Source organism: Branchiostoma belcheri, unplaced genomic scaffold (assembly GCF_001625305.1).
Source record: "Branchiostoma belcheri isolate BF01 breed outbred unplaced genomic scaffold, Haploidv18h27 scaffold60, whole genome shotgun sequence".
Classification (NCBI taxonomy): domain Eukaryota; kingdom Metazoa; phylum Chordata; class Leptocardii; order Amphioxiformes; family Branchiostomatidae; genus Branchiostoma; species Branchiostoma belcheri.
In genome coordinates this window covers 1,717,440-1,737,650 of record NW_017804243.1, presented here as the reverse complement: position 1 = coordinate 1,737,650, position 20,211 = coordinate 1,717,440, and the positions used below count along the sequence as shown (strand labels likewise).

General features: G+C 44.3%; 1 protein-coding gene across 1 annotated transcript in view; it reads right to left on the bottom strand.

Moving 5' to 3' along the window:
• Positions 1 to 20,211, bottom strand: part of LOC109482786 — a 59,382-nt gene that overhangs the window by 8,031 nt on the left and 31,140 nt on the right. The window contains 26 exon segments of the mRNA XM_019785621.1: positions 145 to 409; positions 996 to 1,148; positions 1,605 to 1,694; positions 2,509 to 2,604; positions 4,045 to 4,134; positions 4,643 to 4,760; positions 5,174 to 5,331; positions 5,784 to 5,978; positions 6,541 to 6,689; positions 7,179 to 7,377; positions 7,806 to 7,952; positions 8,611 to 8,759; positions 9,249 to 9,379; positions 9,878 to 10,015; positions 10,475 to 10,610; positions 11,189 to 11,447; positions 11,888 to 12,059; positions 12,345 to 12,446; positions 12,971 to 13,121; positions 14,655 to 14,824; positions 15,325 to 15,507; positions 16,183 to 16,360; positions 16,779 to 17,031; positions 17,507 to 17,701; positions 18,027 to 18,423; positions 18,869 to 19,078. Of these exon segments, the coding sequence (XP_019641180.1) occupies positions 145 to 409; positions 996 to 1,148; positions 1,605 to 1,694; positions 2,509 to 2,604; positions 4,045 to 4,134; positions 4,643 to 4,760; positions 5,174 to 5,331; positions 5,784 to 5,978; positions 6,541 to 6,689; positions 7,179 to 7,377; positions 7,806 to 7,952; positions 8,611 to 8,759; positions 9,249 to 9,379; positions 9,878 to 10,015; positions 10,475 to 10,610; positions 11,189 to 11,447; positions 11,888 to 12,059; positions 12,345 to 12,446; positions 12,971 to 13,121; positions 14,655 to 14,824; positions 15,325 to 15,507; positions 16,183 to 16,360; positions 16,779 to 17,031; positions 17,507 to 17,701; positions 18,027 to 18,423; positions 18,869 to 19,078 (4,484 nt within the window).

The window sequence follows — 20,211 nt, the reverse complement described above, 5'->3', positions numbered from 1 at the left end:
ACCCAAATCCTCTACGCCATGAAACATCACTGTGTCGGCAAACCTAGAGTTTGCCGTTCTGCGATGTGGCATCTATCATTTGACACGATACCATCCGTACGTATACTAGCTATAACAGCTATTAAGATACAGATACACACTCACCGACACGCGTTATCCACAGACCCGTCCTCCCGTCTCTCCACCACGCACATGCCGTTGTTGTAGCAGTTGTTCAGGTGCGAGCAGTCAAACGTGATGCTGCAGTTCCGCCCGAAATAGCCGGAGTGACACTGGCAGCGGTTCGGCGCGACGCAGTCCCCGTGTCCGGAACACTGGCTAAGCTTCCGGCAGTCCGGCAGGGCGCAGCTGCGACCTCTCCAGCCACGATGACAGGCGCACACGTCATATGCAACACAGTCACCATGGCCTGTCCGGCAGAGGTACATACAAGGCGGATTATACATAGTCGTAAAAGGAAAATAGTTGTAAAGTAAATACAGGTAGTCCCATACATGTAGCCTTGAAGCCTTCAAGAGGTTAGTCTACTGTCGACGTCGCGCTATCTATCGGGTGTTTGGGTCGTAATATTTTTAAAGCAGGTAACCTTTATTGTACATTCATGCCCTATCGGACTAAATACAGGTAACAGATGCAAAGGTACATAGTACAGACTTCTGACATTAGTAGCTCTAAAACTACAATATTATATTGGGTAGTGAAAGGCAGAGCCCATCTATTTTCGTCCATCACTTTTTACCTCCCCGACCGAAGTAAATTACCCAATCTACCCGGTATACCTGAGTGGAGTGAGGAAAGTTGTGTAAAGTGCACTTCCCAAGGACATATTGTCTTGCCAGGAATCGAACTTGTGACCTCTGTATCATGTCCGCTAGCTAGCTAAACACTTTGATGCCACCTATTGACAGGTGAGCTATATCAGAAGTCAGATCAAAGCCACAACAGCACTGATATTGCAAGAGGAAGATAAAGTGCAACTCGTTGGTTAACAGTACCAGAACAGTAGTCCAGGTCTTGGCAGGACTGTACGGAGCAGTCCTCGCCGGTCCAGCCGACGTTACACCTGCACCAGTCAAAGTCCACACACACGCCGTTCCCGGAACAGTCGTCCACGTCGTAACACGTGGCCTGCAGGCTGCAGTCGATTCCTTACACATGAGAGGGGAATCATAATAAGAGTTATAAAGGGATTGTCTTTTAGCTTGCTTGGGGAAACTCGAGTACGCGGTGAAGGTACACAGATGGGCATATATGTTTGCCATGTACAACTCTGACCTGTTTATGCCACATTTCCAAACCGGGGCCCAGTCGGGCTGTTTATGTGAATGAAAAGTAAACAATTTACAGTATATCAAGAATATACCGTATTATAGATAAATGGTGCTCCTGATTATTTTTTGTCTTTTATATCAAATATTTTCCTTCTCACCAACTGCCTGGTCGGGCCCCGGTATCAACTTCAGAACTGTGACTTGAGCATGTAACCTACTGCTCAAGCAGCAGGCTACCATCTAAGGCATACAAGTTGCTATCTTTCATATTAAGATGAGGGGAGAGTGGCAGTGCTTGAATGAGCTTGGATTAATGCCAAAACGGGTACTTACCACTGAAACCGTCGTTACACTGACACACGTCTGTCTCCTCACACACACCGTGCTCTTGGCTGGTGCAGTTGTTCACATTGTAGCAGGTAGCTAAAAGTCGGGACAGCTTGTAAATATGCATGTACACCATAAACCCATACACTATGAGCTAAAGCTACCATCATTTTATTCATATAATATGATAGTAGTAAAACGCCATCAAACAATTCTCTCATGCTGGGCACTTCATTTGTTGTACAACTGTGTATGATACTATGTCAATCAATCAACGACCCTGGAATATCGGTCTGTGTTCTGTGCTTCTCGCTGTGATTGGACCTATACCATTATTACGTCACAGTTTGTTTACCTGTTCTAAAGAACATTTTAGAACGGTCAGTTAAAGAATAAAGATCATTTCAAAGTCTTCAAAGTCAGGTATGTTTGATTTTTGCTGTGTCTAGTTGTGTTGACACAGCATTACATGCCGCATGGGTGATTTAGTTGTGACATTAGACGAAAGTAGACGAAAGTAGTACTGTATTAAAAGCCTAATATATTAGGCTAACGCTACACAAACACACACCGCGCTACGCACCCCTGTACAATATAAACTTTGATTGACCGGCATTCATTGCGGTAAACAAACTGTGACGTAATAATGGTATAGGTCCATTAGAGCTCAGAGCAGCCGTCACCAGCCAATCACGTTGCTGCCTGTAGTCAAGACACAACGTGATTGGCTGGTAACTCTCCCTCCAACAACAGGAAGTGTTTGATTGGTTTGTTGGCGGCTGGTCGCCGTTGAAGCAGCGAGAAGCAAGGATCGCAGGGTCGCTTGACTGACAAAAGCGGTGAGCTTTTTCACGAGAGGATGCATCAAATCAGAAGAAACCAAAGTATGGAAAAAAAATGACACACCCACCTTCCCAGGTGCAGCCTGGTCCCTCCCAGCCGACGTCGCACTGACAGAAACCGTCCAAACACGTCCCGTGTTCCTCCGAACAGTTACTGCACAGTCCTTCAAACATGCAGACAAGGCAACGTCAAGTCTTAACTTTTAAATACATCACACTTATAGAGCAAATTCATTTCTTCCAAATAACAGATGCCGAAAACTTAGAGGTTTTACACACAGATATGTAGTATATATGAATGATACATAAAATACACAAGACAACAGTCATTCAAGGAACTGGATAGATTTTGAAAACTGTTTGACTGTTCTTCAAAATCTATTCAAATGCTTGAGTAACTCTTTTCTTGTGTATTTATGTATGAAAATATAAAGTATATTCTATTAAATGGGCATTATGTAACATTTTTTGCACCATAGATTGAAATGTTCTATTCAAAAATATTTGTGTGAAACTTTACTTCCACTTCTTATTTGTGCAATTATTTCATATTTCTGACAAAAATGGCCCACACGAGGCGCACTCAGTTACCAGATACTAGTACTACCAGAACGTAAACAAATATGGCTGACAGCTGTGTTTCAAGATTCTAAATACACTCTTAAGGCGTCATATTTTGGCACCTACCCTTCCCAAATGTCACTTATTTGCAATTGACCAGGGTTGATTCAACTTACCGCGTCAAAAAGACAAGAACATTGACTTTTTGTATCAGTTACAAAATTCAGCTTTAATACAACCGATCACCAATCAACTGATATTAGAATTCCATTGCAAAGAGATCAGCAAGATTAATCCACACTGTCTGGATCTGGGATTATCGTGTCACCTTTAATCGTACAGACAGCTCTCATATTAACACCATCTAAGTGCTTCCTTCTGTAGTATCGCCACACGTAAATTGGTCCTGTCTGTATCATTACTTAACCTGTCACAGTCAATAATGTTATTAGCTCCCCATCTAACGGTCATTGGGAGGGTGTGCAAAGACGTAAGTTGTATTATGTAACATTAGTACCATAAAAAAAGTAAATTTTCTGGTTATTTCTTTACAAAGTAAGTTGAATCAAGCCTACTCCACTGCGCGTAAGTGCCATTAAGGAAGTGGAGGTGCCAAAAAAATAAAAACTGGAAACACAGCGGTACACATGTCAGCCACATTCTGGTATTTTGTGGTGGTGACACAAACTTAGTGCGCCTCTTGTGGGTTATTTTAGCGATCAACCGAGATAATTACACAAATATGTTAAAAAGTGGAAGTACACACCCTGATCTTCATCCTTGCCCCCACTCGTAGCCCTCCCTGATCTTCCTCCTTGCCCCCACTCGTAGCCCTCCCTAATCTTCATCCTTGCCCCCACTCGTAGCCCTCCCTGATCTTCATCCTTGCCCCCACTCGTAGCCCTCCGTGATATTCATCCTTGCCCCCACTGTGGGGCAAGGATGAAGATGTTACATGAAGATTTGATAAATTAAATTAAATTTCAATTTTTGGTGAAAGAATGTTACATAATGCCCCTTTAAAATGAAACGTTTTGTACTACCTGTCTCACACTCTGGCCCTGTCCACCCGGGTAGACACACGCACTCTCCTTCAACGCACCGACCTTTTCCGGTACATTCCGTAGGACATTCTGCAATGAAAATAGGGATTGTCAGCTGGGAATATGAAAACTCACTGTTATCAGCAGTCACATTCTTTGTAGAGTGTCGTACGATTTTGATGCCGTAGAATTGTCAAGCTAGCTGTGGCAAAACCAACCGCCAAAAAGGATCTAAGACAGCCTTTTCTGTAACAATACAGCTACAGGACCGCGTTTCAGTGGCAAATAGGACTCTACAGCCACATGAGAACACAGCTGTCACGCAACTACAGATGGATAACAAAGCTGTCTAAGTCATGCAAGTCTTACTGACGGACGAAAAACACATGCATGTAGTTTGCCCTAACGTATGCCCTAAAAGGCTTACATTTACAATACTTCCTCAACACACCATATCAAAACGCAAACGCACACCAAACTGTATAAAGCTAGTATGATTACTAGTACTAGTTTGACTGCCTTGTATATGGGGATCATTACAAGTTCATGTTGTATCATCTTATGGCAAAAGACCGTGTACGAGAGGAGAGACACATACCGAGATTCAGTTGCCCCTGCTCGGCAAAGGACGAGTCCATCGTCAGCGCCACGTCGAAGACGCAGTTGATCAGCAGGTCCTTGGGAAGCTTTCTGTTGATACATGCATCTCGTGCCGCCTGAAGGATATAATTATATATATATATAGGAGTGAATTGTTAGGCACACTTCCTAATACACAGACACGATACATAGACACCCTCCAATGAAACTGTATGTCCCAGAGACTCAATATGAAAATGCTGTGAAACCTCTGAAGATGGGAAACTGAGTTGTCTGTGTTGTACACCAGGCTACATCCCCCAAATCTACTCTCTACCGGGACGGGGGACGATATAGACTTCCACCAACACTCGACCCATTGCTGAGGTCACTTGTATATAACCCTCAGAGCTATTAGGTCAGATAGCCGAGTGATTTAGTCGGAAATTCCGGAGAGTCATTTTTTTTTAGTTGGAGAAGTTTTATTGTTCTACAACGTAATTGAGTTACCAACTCAGATTAACTTCTATGATGACATCATTACTCGTACTTTGAGGCGATTGGGCGGGAGGTCTGAGATGTCGTAGAGAGGGACGTAGTACGGGTCTGTGTAGGTGCGGTCCATCACATCGCCGTGGTGGAAGTTGGAGGCTGTCCAGGACCAGCTGCCCTCCAGGCCACCGTCCTCGTTTGTTTCGTTAACGCGCCCTGGAGAAAAATACGTGTTTGGTAACAACAGTAAAGTAACGGTGACTAAAACAGCTCCTATACAGTCAACATACATTCTGAAGCATCATGGATAGCATCTAGTAGGCTTCAGAAACTCTTGGGAGGAGCAAACCGAGCTCCTTTTAATATATAGCAGACCAACTACCCTGGCATGTTATATGTCGATGTGTCCAATTTTTACTCTTTCCAGCCGCTTCTAAAGCCTGGTAGGTGCTGTAACTTCCAACGTCTATAACATGTACAATAGGGCTGACTGAATGACAACCACTTGCCAAAAAGTAAATACTGATAAATCGCCATGTTTCAACACGACCTCAATAACTAACCAAAATCTATTTTGGCCAAAAGTTATACGTGCGAAAACACAAACGTAACCCAAAACAGAACTTCCGTCCGGAGGGAGACCACCCTCCCCGAAGGCAAAAACTTACAGGACTCCGCAAAGGACATGGCGTCCGGCAACAGAACTCCGTCGGGCCCGGTGAAGTCGTTTGCCGGGTCGTTATCTAGGGTACCGCATAGCCCGTCCGTGTTGCCCTTGAACTCAGCGGTCGGCAGAAACATAACGTTCATGTACATCCGTTGCATGACGGGACTGTGCCTCACGTCCACAGAAATACTGGCACCTGTTTAGACAGAAGATACTAGTAGTCATCGTGTCAATTCCAATTTTCATGGTGCTCACTGTTATAGGACCCTACAGGGCAAAGGCCAGTAATCTATGCAAGCACAGTGGGCCTAGTTTATAGTGGGTATACAATACATGTAGTCTACAGAGATAACCTTCAGAAGGCAAATGTAGAGCCTTTTTCTGTTTGATCTGGATGTTTTAGGTAAGGATTTTAATCTTTTGAGTTGTCCAGAAAACAGACTTTTAGCCATGCTTGGGTTGTCTGGTACGTTAACGAAGATATACTAGTGTTTGCACGTGGTCATCAGTTGTCAAGGGGGGTCGTAGGTCATTTGTGTGTCTGGGGGGTCATATTCACGATGCTTTCTGTTGTATAAAATTTCTAGTTAATACTAAATGGACACTTAAGAGGTTGGAATACCCTGCTAATGTATGTTTTTCACAATAAAAAAAACTATTACTGTCCTTTGCTCTGCAGATGAACAAAGTCGTAAACCACAAGCTAGTACTACACGTTGATCATGGTGAAGACTAGTAGGACATGTATAACCTCGTACCGGAAACAAACTGGAAGGAGAAGAACGCCACCACCGCCCCGGGGTCTTCTTCTCTCCCCTCGGAGGGGTTACTGACGTCCAACAGTACGGTGTTGTTGGCGAGAGTGTACCTCTGTCCCAGGGCAACAGGCTGGAGAACACCATCAATCCTGCAACACACATCATCCGGGTGTTACGGGTGTATTTGTGAAAGAATTAGAAGTGGGGATCCTTTGACATAATCTAAAGGCCTTTATCAGTGGGCTTGCAGTTTTGTTAGTTCCACAACCACATACTGGACTGTTCCAACGTTTCGACGACCTCTCTGTCGTCTTTATCAGGCCAAGGTGAAAACGGGACGGCATCCTTGCCCCTATGTTACAAATCGACGAGGATTCTTTGAAGTCACGTTCGAGAACGTATGTTTTGGCATGGCCATTCATGACGTCACAGACCAGTCAGTTTGCCCTGATGAAGACGACAGAAACGTTGTCAAAACGTCGGCACAGTCTAGTTGTGTAAGTAAGAAAACTATGTTTAAATTGACTCACCAACCTGATGAAACTGTTTACTGATTAAAAGAATGCTGTTAGCTGCCAAGATATTTCATACGACCAATGAATGTGTATTGCACGATGATACGATGTTTGGTGGCGTACCTTAGGAAAGGCAAGTGGCTAGCGTTCGCAGACTTTGGCGGCGTGGTGATGGTGACGACGCTTGGCCCCGCCTTGACCGCTGCGGCCCCCGTGAGGGACACGCGCTCGTGCGCAAAGAACCTCGTCTGGATGCCGAAGTCGTTGACGGGACTCTTGCAGTCCCAGAACTCCCCGATTCCGAAGTAGTCAAAGTGTATACCTGTATGCCAGAGTGAACGTTCGGGAAATGACTTTCATGAGAAAAGTATCTACTGAAGAACAATGGAAAGCATCTTCATCCTCCTAATTATAACATAACATAACATAACGCAAGGTCTGTAACATTTAGTCTGTACTAAGTAAAAGCAATAATATCAAAATGTAAGAACTTAGAGTTAGGTTTTGAAGTATTGATTTCGCGATACCACGTGTCTTGTTATATTCTGCCATACTAATTTTGTGGTTGGTTGTTTATTTATTTGAAAAATAAAGAGAGATTAAAAAACGAACTAAGAGTTAGGAAAAGGTTTTGTCTGGATGTAATTGTGTGAATCACGTAGTAACATATGAAATGGTATGACTAATTGATTTTTCTTACAGTTAAAATATCTACGGAGACGGAGTTAGCCACAACATAACCGGTCGTACCATCTAGAGTCTCCAGATGTGGATCTCCCCACGCCCGCCTGGCCCGGCGCCGGTTGCAGCAGGGTCCGCTCCATCCTCGGTGGCAGCGACAGGTGGAGCCGCAGCCCGTACCGACGTCTGCAGCACAGACTCCGTTACCTGTACAGTCTGGATGGACGGAGAAAACATCAGATCTTTAGAACGTACATGAACAGATGTCCATACCAAGTCACGACAGGTCAGTTCACTTCAATTCTTCCTCTGTGAGGTGACACTAGTTTCTCCACAAGTTTCTGACCAGTATGGCAGAAAGACGCTCATCGTCCTAAAGACCAACTTCCTTCTCGACTACCCTCTTACGTCACGAAATCGAATGCCTTAAATGATGTGAATGCTTTCATTGAAGAATGTCTGAAGATGTTAACAGTCTGTAGGAAATGTCTGACAATAGTTCCTATATATTGCTGTCTTCACATTGTCAACGAATCAATCAAGAAATTGGAGATTTCAGACTAGTGGGATTGTTTTGGGTATCCGGGAATCACATAATGGATTCCTACTCATACAATTGTATGAAGTATGCACATCCTCCAACGATTGCACCGTCAGTCAATCTTTTGAACCACAGATTCTCAGCCCGGCCCGCAAATCACACTATAACCCCAGGCTCACAACAAGTTCACGACCCCATCACTCAATGGGATTACTCATCCTCAAATTACTCAATTCCCTGGGTGGGTCCCAATGCGGACTTAACACACCAACTATTTATTAACTCGACCGAAAATAAACTATAGTTTCGTCAAATAACAATCAGAACGCTCACCCTGACATGGGCTGCAGTCCGGCTGGTCACATTCAGGCCCCCTCCTCCCGACCACGCAGATCGGGGGTCTGCCGCAGTCCTCCGACTCTGGACAGGAACACTTGCAGCCCTCCCAGACCGGCAGCCGGTCATCGTCACAGACCGGGCACCTGTTACGGTGGTCATGGTTAATCACTGTACAGCTGCTGTATTTGTTTCAACATTATTTCACAGGCAGTGCTTACGTGAAGGGATTATGAGCACAATTCAAGTGTCCATTTATTATTTTCCCTGTTATTCCTGATAAAAATAAATTTAATTCCTGATGCAACCCTTCCACCGAAAAAAATCTGTTCTTTTATCTGTAATATAACTTACAGAGCGAGGAGAGGTTGAATTTATCAAATTTACTTTTGTATCTGTTAACTGCATCTGTTTACCTTGGTTTGTTGTGATTTGTACTTAGCCCGGCATGACAAAAATATACGGTGACCGTCGTTATCCATTTAGTATTGTTGACACTAGACTCGCCTAGTAGTATCTACATATAAATGTTGCAGCATTGCAACTGCTTGTGAAGGGCAAAAATTCACAATGTGACATCCTAGCATATACAAAAAGATTGTAAACGACTTTGGTCATCTGTGATGGCTACTCACACGTCATTAGGGCAGATACAGCCGTCTGGTCCAAGCACGGAGTCCTGGCAGTTGTTACAGGTGCACCTGCATGGACAGCTGCCGTCAGGTGCGATGGTATCTGTACTGCCGTCCGGACAGTCGCACTCACACTGAAGTATATAAAAAGTATTCCTGAGTGATTTTCCATCCAAACCATGAAATCATCATCCTCAAGCTATTCAAGAGCTCATAAGCTATTTTACATTTTCATCATGCGATCTCGGGTTTAGACACCTGTCCTTTCGCTTTTGAGGCTTCACCCAACACAAACCCAAAGAAATAAAAGTTCACTGTAGATCTTCGTACGATTTTGATGCATATGCTTTTAAAGCAAGTTGTGACAGAACTCCCGACAAGGATCTAAGCCCTATCCGTGAGGAGACAGCAACAATTTGTAGCAAACATGCACGGCAACCCCCACCCCTTCCCTCAAATGTCAATTTGCGTTCATACGATAATTGTCACCAGGCTATGCTTGACCAAGACAACCAGTATCAAAGTACTGTCATTTCATTTTTATTTATTTACCCAGGGGCAGCATCGGTTACGGCAGTACTTAGTCACGCCAGTGTGAACATTACCAAATCAAACAGTAGGTGTGACCATACCGGACACGAGCCATCTTCATTCATCTCCCGTTCGGACAGATCGTTACAGAGACAGGGGCAGCCCATCTCTCCGTCTTCCATGTACATCTTGGGCAGTCCTCCCGGGCAAGTGTTACAAACGCAGCTCCCATCTCGCATCTGCACAAAACAAAACCACAGTTTAGCATGAAAGTTCATCTGAGTTGGTTGATTACATAATGAGAAATAAATTGTTCTCCAACTAGAAAGAAATGACTGACTCACCGGAATTTTCGATCAAACTTCTCAATCGGGAGGGAGGGAGACGGTACCGACTTCTGATAAACTTTGACCCAGCGTGACGTCACACGTGCATCATGTGTCTACTGCACTTAGGTCAGATAACTGATGAAGACTTAGAGATTCGGTCGAAAATTCCGGTGAGTCAATTTTTTGAGTTGGAGAACAGATAATTTCTCTTTATAAAAAAATCTGCAGTTTTCAAAAACACAAAGGTAATCTGAGATAATCTGAATACTGGATCATTACGACATGTAAGTACGCATCGCCCGGTCTACACATTTTAAGTTAAAACCTGCAACTTGTATTTCCGTTTTTTTTACAGTGAGTAGAAGTTACCGGAGTGCCCTTCCTGGTGTTGAGCGGGGGGTCACAGTAGCAGTCACACATACACTCTCCCGTGTACGGGTTCACCGCCCCTGGAGCACCGGTACCCGGGCAGGTACAGCACAGCTCCAGCTGTCCGGCACAGCCGCTGGAGGAACAGGGAAATGTTACATTACAATAAACCATCCCAACGTTAACTTTTAATCAAATGCTCTGTTTACGTTATACTCTTACGGGAGATTTTTTTATAACTCGACAACAGTACAGGGCTCTTTTGTACTGTCTACTACATGTATAACTAAGATGAACAAAACTAAATACATGTATGAATAAGGTCATCTTACGTACAAAAAATATATATGCGTCGTCAAACTACGTACACATTCTACCACTTGCTACATAATGCAGTTCATTCCCGCGTGGTGCCTCCTACAGCACCAATCTTCTTTAGAGAATTTACAAATGAAAACACGGTCCGCGCACTGCGTATTCCGAATTTTCCAACAAGACGAAGAAATTAACTCCTTTTCATGACTATTCATCCTTGTCATACTCCCTATTGCAAAATCCTGCATACAACGACTTCAAACATCGATCGACCGAGTCACTACTTCGCAAACCATTTTATGGGACCAACACATCGAGGAATTGCTGGTCTTCTAAGTCAGTAAAAGCGACCCACTAGTAGAACACCGGGTTGTAGGGTTAAATCGACTGCCACCCTACCTAGTGATATTGACCATAGTGCTGTTCATGTAGTCCGGTGCCTGGAAGGATCGGAAGGTGTCGTTGAACCGTTTCGAGGAGATGTTGAGAGCTCCTCCTGCCTTCACCACGCCGCCGCTGATCTCCACGTACTGCGGCGTGTCGGAGGTACTGCAGCGCTCCGAGCAGGTGCTGGCCTTCAGGCTGGCCACCAGGGGCGCGTTCACCGAGGCCTGCATCAGGGGCTCTCCCGTCCAGAATGTGTCCGCCCCGGCAGAACCTGGAAAGTCGCCCTATACCTCCATCAATAGGTCAAACGTCCCTTGCATCCAGCAATTGATTCTACATCTGTGGCAAATTGCATTTTCTACAGCAGCAATTTTTATTTAAAAAAAAAAAAACAACTGGAAACTACAAATTTTTAAAACATCTGCAATGCAAATACGTAATATGTTGACATTCACATGGTCTACCCAACAAACTACTGCTCTGTTTATTCTTTCATAACACATTCATATATATATATACATATGAATTTGTCCTTCAACTTGCTACATAATTTAATCCTCCACAACAGTGCGTCTGCTACAGTATCAGTTACCATGGTGACAGCCGTCATGTCCAGGTCATTGACCTTATTTGCCACTACAAGTAGTGGAAGAAACGGATCAACAACAATAAGTTCTCCTTCTACGAATGTAAACATAAACAACAGGTCACCTAGAGCGTCTTTCATCCAGTCCGGGATGTCCTTGTGTACGCCAGGCGGCAGAGTCGGGGTGGAGAAGGACGGCCATTCTACCGAGAAAGTGGGAGACACGCTGATCGTCACGGTCCCGTTGCTACCGGCAGGCATACTCACGTCATAGTTGTGACGAACGTCAAATGGCTTCTGTGAGTTAACAAAATAGGAAATGTCGTCAATACCAAGCTTAATGTTTTTGTTGCAATTTTAGTTAAAAGGTATGGCGAGATCGAGCAACCATTTATAGATACACGAAAGTGACATTGCAGACATTCACAGTAACCACTTTTGAAAGACAAAATTTATTGATACGTAAAAGCTCCGACGTATCCAAATACGTTCATCATAGTTTACAAGAAGTACCAACTAGTGTCGTACCACCTACGATCTATATGGCGACGTTAAATAGCGTGTTTCAACAGCTACACTGACCCCAGGTTCGGAGAAGTCCATGCCTTTAGAACTCCGTCGCCACCGCGCTCCCAGCCTCACGTCGGAGTTTGCCGTCGTCCCGACCGTCAGGACACCAGCTCCCTGCGTGATGAACACTATCGTGGTTATCAGGATTCAGTTTTTTATAGACAACAGGTTGACAGGTCGGCAGCACGTACTGTGCCCGCGCAAATCCAGAATTTGTCATGGATTTTGTTGAGTGTTTGGATATAATTTACCCATTGCAGAGGATCTATATCTTTTCCGACGCGAATACGATATGTTCTCCCGAAGTGCTAAGCACAATACAATACGGGTTTCACGCAACCACAGCACGTTCTGCCGATATTATGCTAACACAGGGAGGCAGCGATATAAAAAAATAGAAGAGCCCAATTGCAAGCATACCAATTTATCTAATAGTTTCCTATGCAGCTTTCTAGCGGAAAACGTTTTTCTATAGCGCGGGTAGGGCGATCGATAGTAGCTAGTAGAAATCAATGTGATTTAACACTGCCTTCACTGTCTTAAACCTTTGTAGAAACAAACACTGTCCGCAAGAAAGTCTGTACAGGAGGCTATCAGTGTATTCTATCTCGGAGAAAGGCAAAGTGCAGACATCTTACCTCCATCTCAGCATTGAAGAGAACCTCGGCGTGCAACAACAGTTTCCCGGGCACGCACACGCTGGCAGACGGCGGGCCCACTATGATGCAGAACTCTAAGGCACTCTTGGCTTGTCTGATGGCGAGTTGTTGAGATCCTCTCGAACTATTCCTGTAAACGAAGTGCTTTAGCATGAGACAATAGCATTGTGTCGTTCAAAAGCAAGGTGAGACATAAAGCCAATCATTGCTGTCGATATAAACAACACAGCGTTGCTAGTTACGTCACAGAACTACTATCTCGTGACCAGAACACTTTGTGGGAGCAGAATGCCTTGGGAACGAGTTTTAGAACAGTCCAAGATTGATGGGGATCCTGGAATGTTCCCAAGGGGATCTTGGGCTGTTCCATGTTAAATAGCTTTAAAACTATAAATCACCAATTAAAGTATACATCACACATGAGGTCCTTCACAGAAATATCATTTAATGTATATCTTATATAGCATCTTTAGTATTGACATTAGACCTCACCCCTTCCAAATTGTGGTTTATCCCAATGACGCAACAATCATCACCGTGGCAGCCATGTTGTTTGTTGATGTTCGAGTTGTGCGTTCTAACGGCATCGGGTCACGAATGTAAGTTCTCCTGCTTTGTTTTCTTTACTCACACAATTTTTTATTGATTTGCTATCCATGAAGGACAACAAAATGTTGTGTTACAACCTCTAGACCCCCCTCCCTCACTGAAAACGTCAAACTTGGTGATAGGCAACGCGCTGTGTCAAATAAGCTGCTACTAAGATCATGACCTTGGAGGAAACCAAATGACCTTGTTCGCTGTTCCTACCTTCATCAAAACAAAAGTTGTAAAAAAGAATATTTGGGATGACATGGCTCTTTCTCCTTCTATAATGAATCGTAATGCCTCTGATAGAGAGATATCCTACGTACTCCAGTACTACGCAGTTGTCTTTTATCGTACGTAGTTGTATTTCATCGTACGTAGTTGTATTTTATCGTACGTAGTTGTATTTGTCGAGGACACGGAATCTTGTTGGGAATGTTTGAAGGAGATACTCTCTGGACTGCCAAACCAACACAAGCCTGATACAAATAAACGAACCATACACTTCTGACAATGTTAGATGATAATGATACACAACTGTAGGGGAAATTTACAGATGTTGCATAGTAGAAACAAAATATGTACCTGATAGGCAATTCAAACTCTACTGAATTATGAAGATAAATCTTCGAGTGACATCCATTATTCTTCTTCTACTTCTACTTCAGTGTCACCATGAAGTAACTATGAGTATTGTTTACCTAAATGTCCAACCTTGAACGTAACCATGGACGTAAAAGAGGTTACATTATGCTTGACAAATGCTCTAAACAGAATTATGACATTCACACACACATACACACACACACAAACATACATACACACACACACACACACACACACATACACACAAACACACACACACACACACACACACACACACACACACACACACACACACACACACACACACACACACACACACACACACACACACACACACACACACACACACACACACACACACACACACACACACACACAAACACACACACACACAAACACACACACACACAGGAACGCCCCTGAAAACATAACCTTCTTGGCGAAGGTAACAATCGAGTGCGATCACTACCTTGCCTTGAAGCTGTACGTGGCGTTGGCCAGTAGTTGTATGGGTCCGTCCAGTTCCGCACCGATTGCTGTCAGGTAAGGCGGCACGGAGGTTACGGCTAGTGTCAGATCTAACTTCGGGGTGAACTTCACGCTGGCAGAGATGTCAACGGTGTCTTCCTCGTCTTCAGACTATGAGGTACATGGAACACAGAATGGTTACATAGCTCAGGATTGCTTTCACTTCTGGGACAGAAGTATTGCTGTCGGTGGCTCACTGGGTGGGTTTGTATGTATTCTGCCTGCACAAAGTAGATTGTGTCATACCACATGACAGGACAGTGACAGGCATGACAGGAGTCAAAATGTCAGACAAGTGAAGAGGTGAAAAAGTTTACAAAATCTGGCATAGAGCCGACCCTTAAACCCTACACAGTTATGAAATCGTATGAGTTACAATCTATCTATGATGTAATTCAATCGGGTATTTCCGCATGACCAGACAGGCTAAATTGATCCAATAACTTTTATAATACAAAACCCCAACACACTTCCCAGAAGTCTCAAATCTCCTATTTCTTAATTGTTCTTCGTATTTGTGTACAACGTCGCTTGAGTATTTTCCACCAACTAGCTTAACCTTCTCCCTGCTGCCTTGCGCCATAAGCAATACAAATTTGATACCAACTTACAGTAGATCTCAGCCGCCTGTTCCAGTCGAAGTCTGCCACGGCGGTGCTCGAGCCAAGTGCCCTCTTCTTCCTCCTCTTGCCGTCTGACAGCATGAGTTTCTCCTTCTCCACGTAGTCTGAAGATGACGTCAGGGCCACGGATTCCAGGAACAGGAAACCTTCCTCGTAGTTCACTGTTATGATCTGCAAAGCAAATGTACACTTCATAAGGCTTGGGTCTAACTGTTAAAGTATGTTACGTATCACAAGCACTAACCCAGGCCGATTCAATTACTGTCGTACAAAGCCGTCTTTGTATGACCTATGCTTAATCTACTACCAGGTATTACTATAGCACGGTTTACAAGAGGCCTAACTTAATACTGAGTTACAAGTATTGAGGATCGCAACGGGTCTAGGGTACAATACAAAAGGATGCCTTGGATACTAAGTGAAATACTAACAATCTGTGCAATCTATAATTGATTGATAATATAAGGAGAAGTACAACTACACGTTTTATGCATGTGAGTCATGGACCACGAACTGAACTCAAAGCCCAGCGAAATATCGCAGTTCAGTCAGTTCAGTATGCTTTGCATGCTGTCGCCATGATTGGTTCACGACCTGAAATATGCAGACTCCTCCCACAATAGTCCAACTAACTCTAGATGGAGTCCAGCCTCGTTAGCTTTGGTCCACTTCCAACGTGCAACGTCCCAAGCTAAAAAGGCTGGACTCCAGGCTAACTCTTTGTACCTACATGCACGTCGTATATTACGGCCGTTGCAGAAACCACCAGGGTTTGGACTACAGTAATGAGGATAACCTACACCGGAAAACTCACGTTGTCGGGTGGAAGAATGCAGGACAGCTCACCTGTGATAGGACGGCACCAGTGGTCCTACCGATGATAACGTTCCCAGGCCGGATGTTCAAGTCTTCAGCAGAAGTCGTGTCCAGAACCAGAAGTCCCGGCCGGCTGTCTCCACCCGTACATGCTAGCGTGGCCTCCACAATTTCACTCTTGTGCTTCTTTCTGATCTTTGATTCAAGTCTGAAAAAGCGATATTGGTTACTTGAACGTATAATATTTTGGTATAGTTTTTTCAATCTTTGCAGTTAGCTATAGGTATACACATAATGAAATTGGGTACGTTTCGTAGAAGGACAACTAATAGATAAATTTATTTATTTCTTCATTTGATATAGAAAACCTGAGAAGAATAAGAATATAGAAAACGTCCGTCCAAACACAAATTGAACATAGGTTAATACTTACGTAACAGAAATTGACAGATATACAGAAATAAACATCAATGTGATAATTGAATTTATAATAATAAGGATAGATAACTACAACAAAAATAACTAAAGCAAATTGTACAAAACAAAATCATCATATCTAAGTCATTATTTAAATCGTTAGTGTCCAAATCCTTTCGTTTAAAATGAAAAATAAAACGGAAACCTACTCGTCCAGCCAACTGACGTCACCAGGCTCGCACTGCTTGTGTTCGGTGTGGACGAAAACGCCCAGGTCCTCCTCCGTGAAGTCCTTCACCACTTCGATAAAACCCTGGCTCTCCTGGTCTGCCACCAGGTCGCCCGGGTTAACAGCGGGCTCGGGCTCCGGGTTGGCAGGCATGATCATGTAGTAGGACGTGATGAGGTTTCCAGTGTTCAGGTCGATGAACTCACGCCCGAGACACTTGTATACAGGTCGATCTATGGTAGGTAAACAGGTGATGTGTGAACAAAGAAATAGACGCCTGTGTGTGCCTACTTGCTCACTCGGTGGTTTCTTCGGTTATTGTAGGTCGCTAGCCAGGCTTATGTTACGGTAAAGAGATGTGTGAACACATATACGCCTCTGTGTGTTAACATTTGTCTTCTTGCTCACTCGGTGGTTTATTCCGTGGCCAGGCGTTATGTCACCCTACACACCTCGAAAGAGTAAACCTTAATCAAGCTGTCACAATGCAGTTGGCATTTTTTTGCTAACTCGGTGGTTATGGGTCAGACATTATGTCATCCTAAATACTTCGGGTAGACTAATAAATTTCACTTAATCACACAGTCACAATGTAGTTTCAAAACGCATTTTTTATGGATAAGCTGTTAGAGTCATTTTCAATGAATCTACTTCAGTGCACCAAATGAATCTACTTCAGAGCACCAATCGCTTACTGGAGAAACTTACCCTCCATGAAGTGGATGTATCTTCCCGTGCGGGGGTCGAAGCCCTCCTTGACGGAGTTCAACGAGAAGTGGTCCGGCAGGGCTTCCTTGGCCTTCTCGTCGTTGACGCGGTACATCTGTACCTTCTGGCTGAAGTCGGCGTACGACACAACGTCCTCCAAACCCACGGGCTTTGCAACAATCATGGTGTGGTTCTCTGGAAGGGAAGAAACCGGTAGCGTGAGAAAAAGCAAGAGATGGCATATTCGAAAAGGCACCGTAGTGCTCGCTTGTATGGTCGACATTTGAAATGTTAAAGAGTAAATAATAAGAAAAGTCTAGTAGTTTGAAAGACGACAACTGACCTGTTCCACAGGCTCATAAAAATAGGGGTGGTTTGGGTGTAGAAAATACAATACAGCCGTGGGATCGTGAGTTACATGTATAGCTGCGTACGTACCGACACAACTCATTACAATACTCAGTCGGAGATCACTGACCTAACTAACGTAAGGGAGGAACAAATAAGATTCAAGACACACCTAGGTTTTCGACTTTGTCCACCCAGTGCATCACACCTCCGCTTTGTGGACTGGATATGATGTCTCCGTCAAAAGCGTCGATTTTAGGATAAGCCACAAACAAGGTGGTATCGGTGGCCGTCTCCCGGAGTATGGGTTCCACTGGACATGAGTACAGGATGACCTTCTTTGGATCCACGTACTTCACGTTGCTGTGGACAAGAGATCGAAGAATCCTCGACTCGTCCGAATAATCGGGACGGACGAAACCACTGGGGCACCTCTGCTCGTTCCAGACGGGGCAGATTCCAAGCTCGCTGTCTTTGTAACATCCCTCAATGTCTTGACATCTCCGACATATCTCCTCGTCCAAGATGGTACGAGTGTTGTTGCAGTACCTTGACAAGCAACTTATTTGCTGCAAAACAAGGAAAGAAGAATATATGGTGACCAGAACTCTAAATCTGTCCTGCCACTTGCTACATAATGCAATTCAACACCACAGGATATTTTCTACCGCACCAGCTTCCATGGTGACAGCCGTCTGGTCCAGGCCATTTACCTTATTTGTTTGGAATTGAAGAAGAAGAAACGGATACAATATGTTTTCCTTCTGCATAGGTAAACACAAATATATAACGGTAGTTTCTGGAATGATTCTAGTCCACAGATTGAGTACATTAGCTGTGTGTCTAACAAAAAAATTAAAACCCTATGCGAGGAATGGTTGTACTGGGAGTTGTGGTATGCACTAGTTACGATGTGTAACTTGCGTCTACAGAAACGCGTATTTGTACAACATTTCATATGACGCTTGGATGTTGAACCAGATTAAAGGCTTCACAATGTCTGTTTTTACGAACCTCAATCTGCTCTGAGCAGCTCTCCATCCCGCCGACAGTGATGCAGTCGTAGTAGAAGTAGGACGGACAGGTGGGTGTGGACTTGTCCGGGCCGTCCCCGGAGCCTGCCATGCACTGGGAGGTGGTGTCACACCAGCCGCACCCCGGCTGCCGCGTGCACGAGCGGCACGTGTCGTATCTGTTGCAATACGTGATGGAACAGGCGGAACCCTAGGGCGTAGTCAACACAGGAGGAACACACTGTAGTTATTGTTACTGGTCCCGTGTTTGAAGACAGCCATACCTTGTGCACACCCACCACACTTAAAGAAAAGAGCATGGCTCCTTCCCGGTGTGAGTGGTTCAAACTTTACAGTCTGGTCTCAGGTTTGACATCTTGATAGTCATCTGTTAAGTCAATCATTCCACAAATGTGGTAAAGCTTCATAAATATGAAATATTGTACATCATCTTGAGCATACTAGCAGACGACATGCCAAAATACATATCAATTAATAATTGCCCAAAGGTACACTTACCTGCCGGGTAATTGTGGTTGTCCCTTACAGGTCCACGAGTGCTATCACTGGCCAAATACCTGATTAATGTGCAGTTTTCCTTAATTTGCATATACTACGCCAAGAGTCAAAGTTCAAAGGTTACCCCTATCCCATAATGCCCTAGTCCTCATTCTTTTTCTTTGGCGCAGCAGGAGGTGCTGGACGCCAATAGGGCAGGGAAGTAGTGTAATACTACTAAGGGAAGGGAAGGCCAGTGATAGCACTCGTGGACCTGTAAGGGACAACCACAATTACCCGGCAGGTAAGTGTACCTTTGGGCAATTATTAATTGTCCCTCACAGCTCCCCTTCGTGCTATCACTGGCCAAATACCTGATTAATGTGCAGATTTTGAAGCCACGTCCAGCACCGCTCTCCCGAAGTCACTCTCTTCGAGGTCCCTCTTGTAGAAGGTTGCAAAGGTGGACTCGCTGGACCAGTCCGCTGCCCGTAGAATTTCTGTAGTAGAGAGGCCACTTCTCTCTGCTGCTGAAGATGCCGCACCTCTGGTTGAGTGGGCACTGTACTGGGCAGTATCGATGCCTGCTAGGCTCATCACGCTTTTGATCCAGCGTGCGATGGAACTTGTTCCCACTGCTTTATGTGGCTTTTTGAAAGACACAAATAAGTATTTTTCATCCCTCCTTAGAGGCTTGGTCCTGGCCAAGTACTTTTCGACATAAGTCTTAGGACACAGTTTTTTGTCCTGAGGGAAGGAAGGCAGAAAAACCTTCTTGTAAGGTTTGTTTGGCCTTGAAGTCTTTGTCAGTTCTGACAGTACGAACAATACTCCATTGTGTTTTAT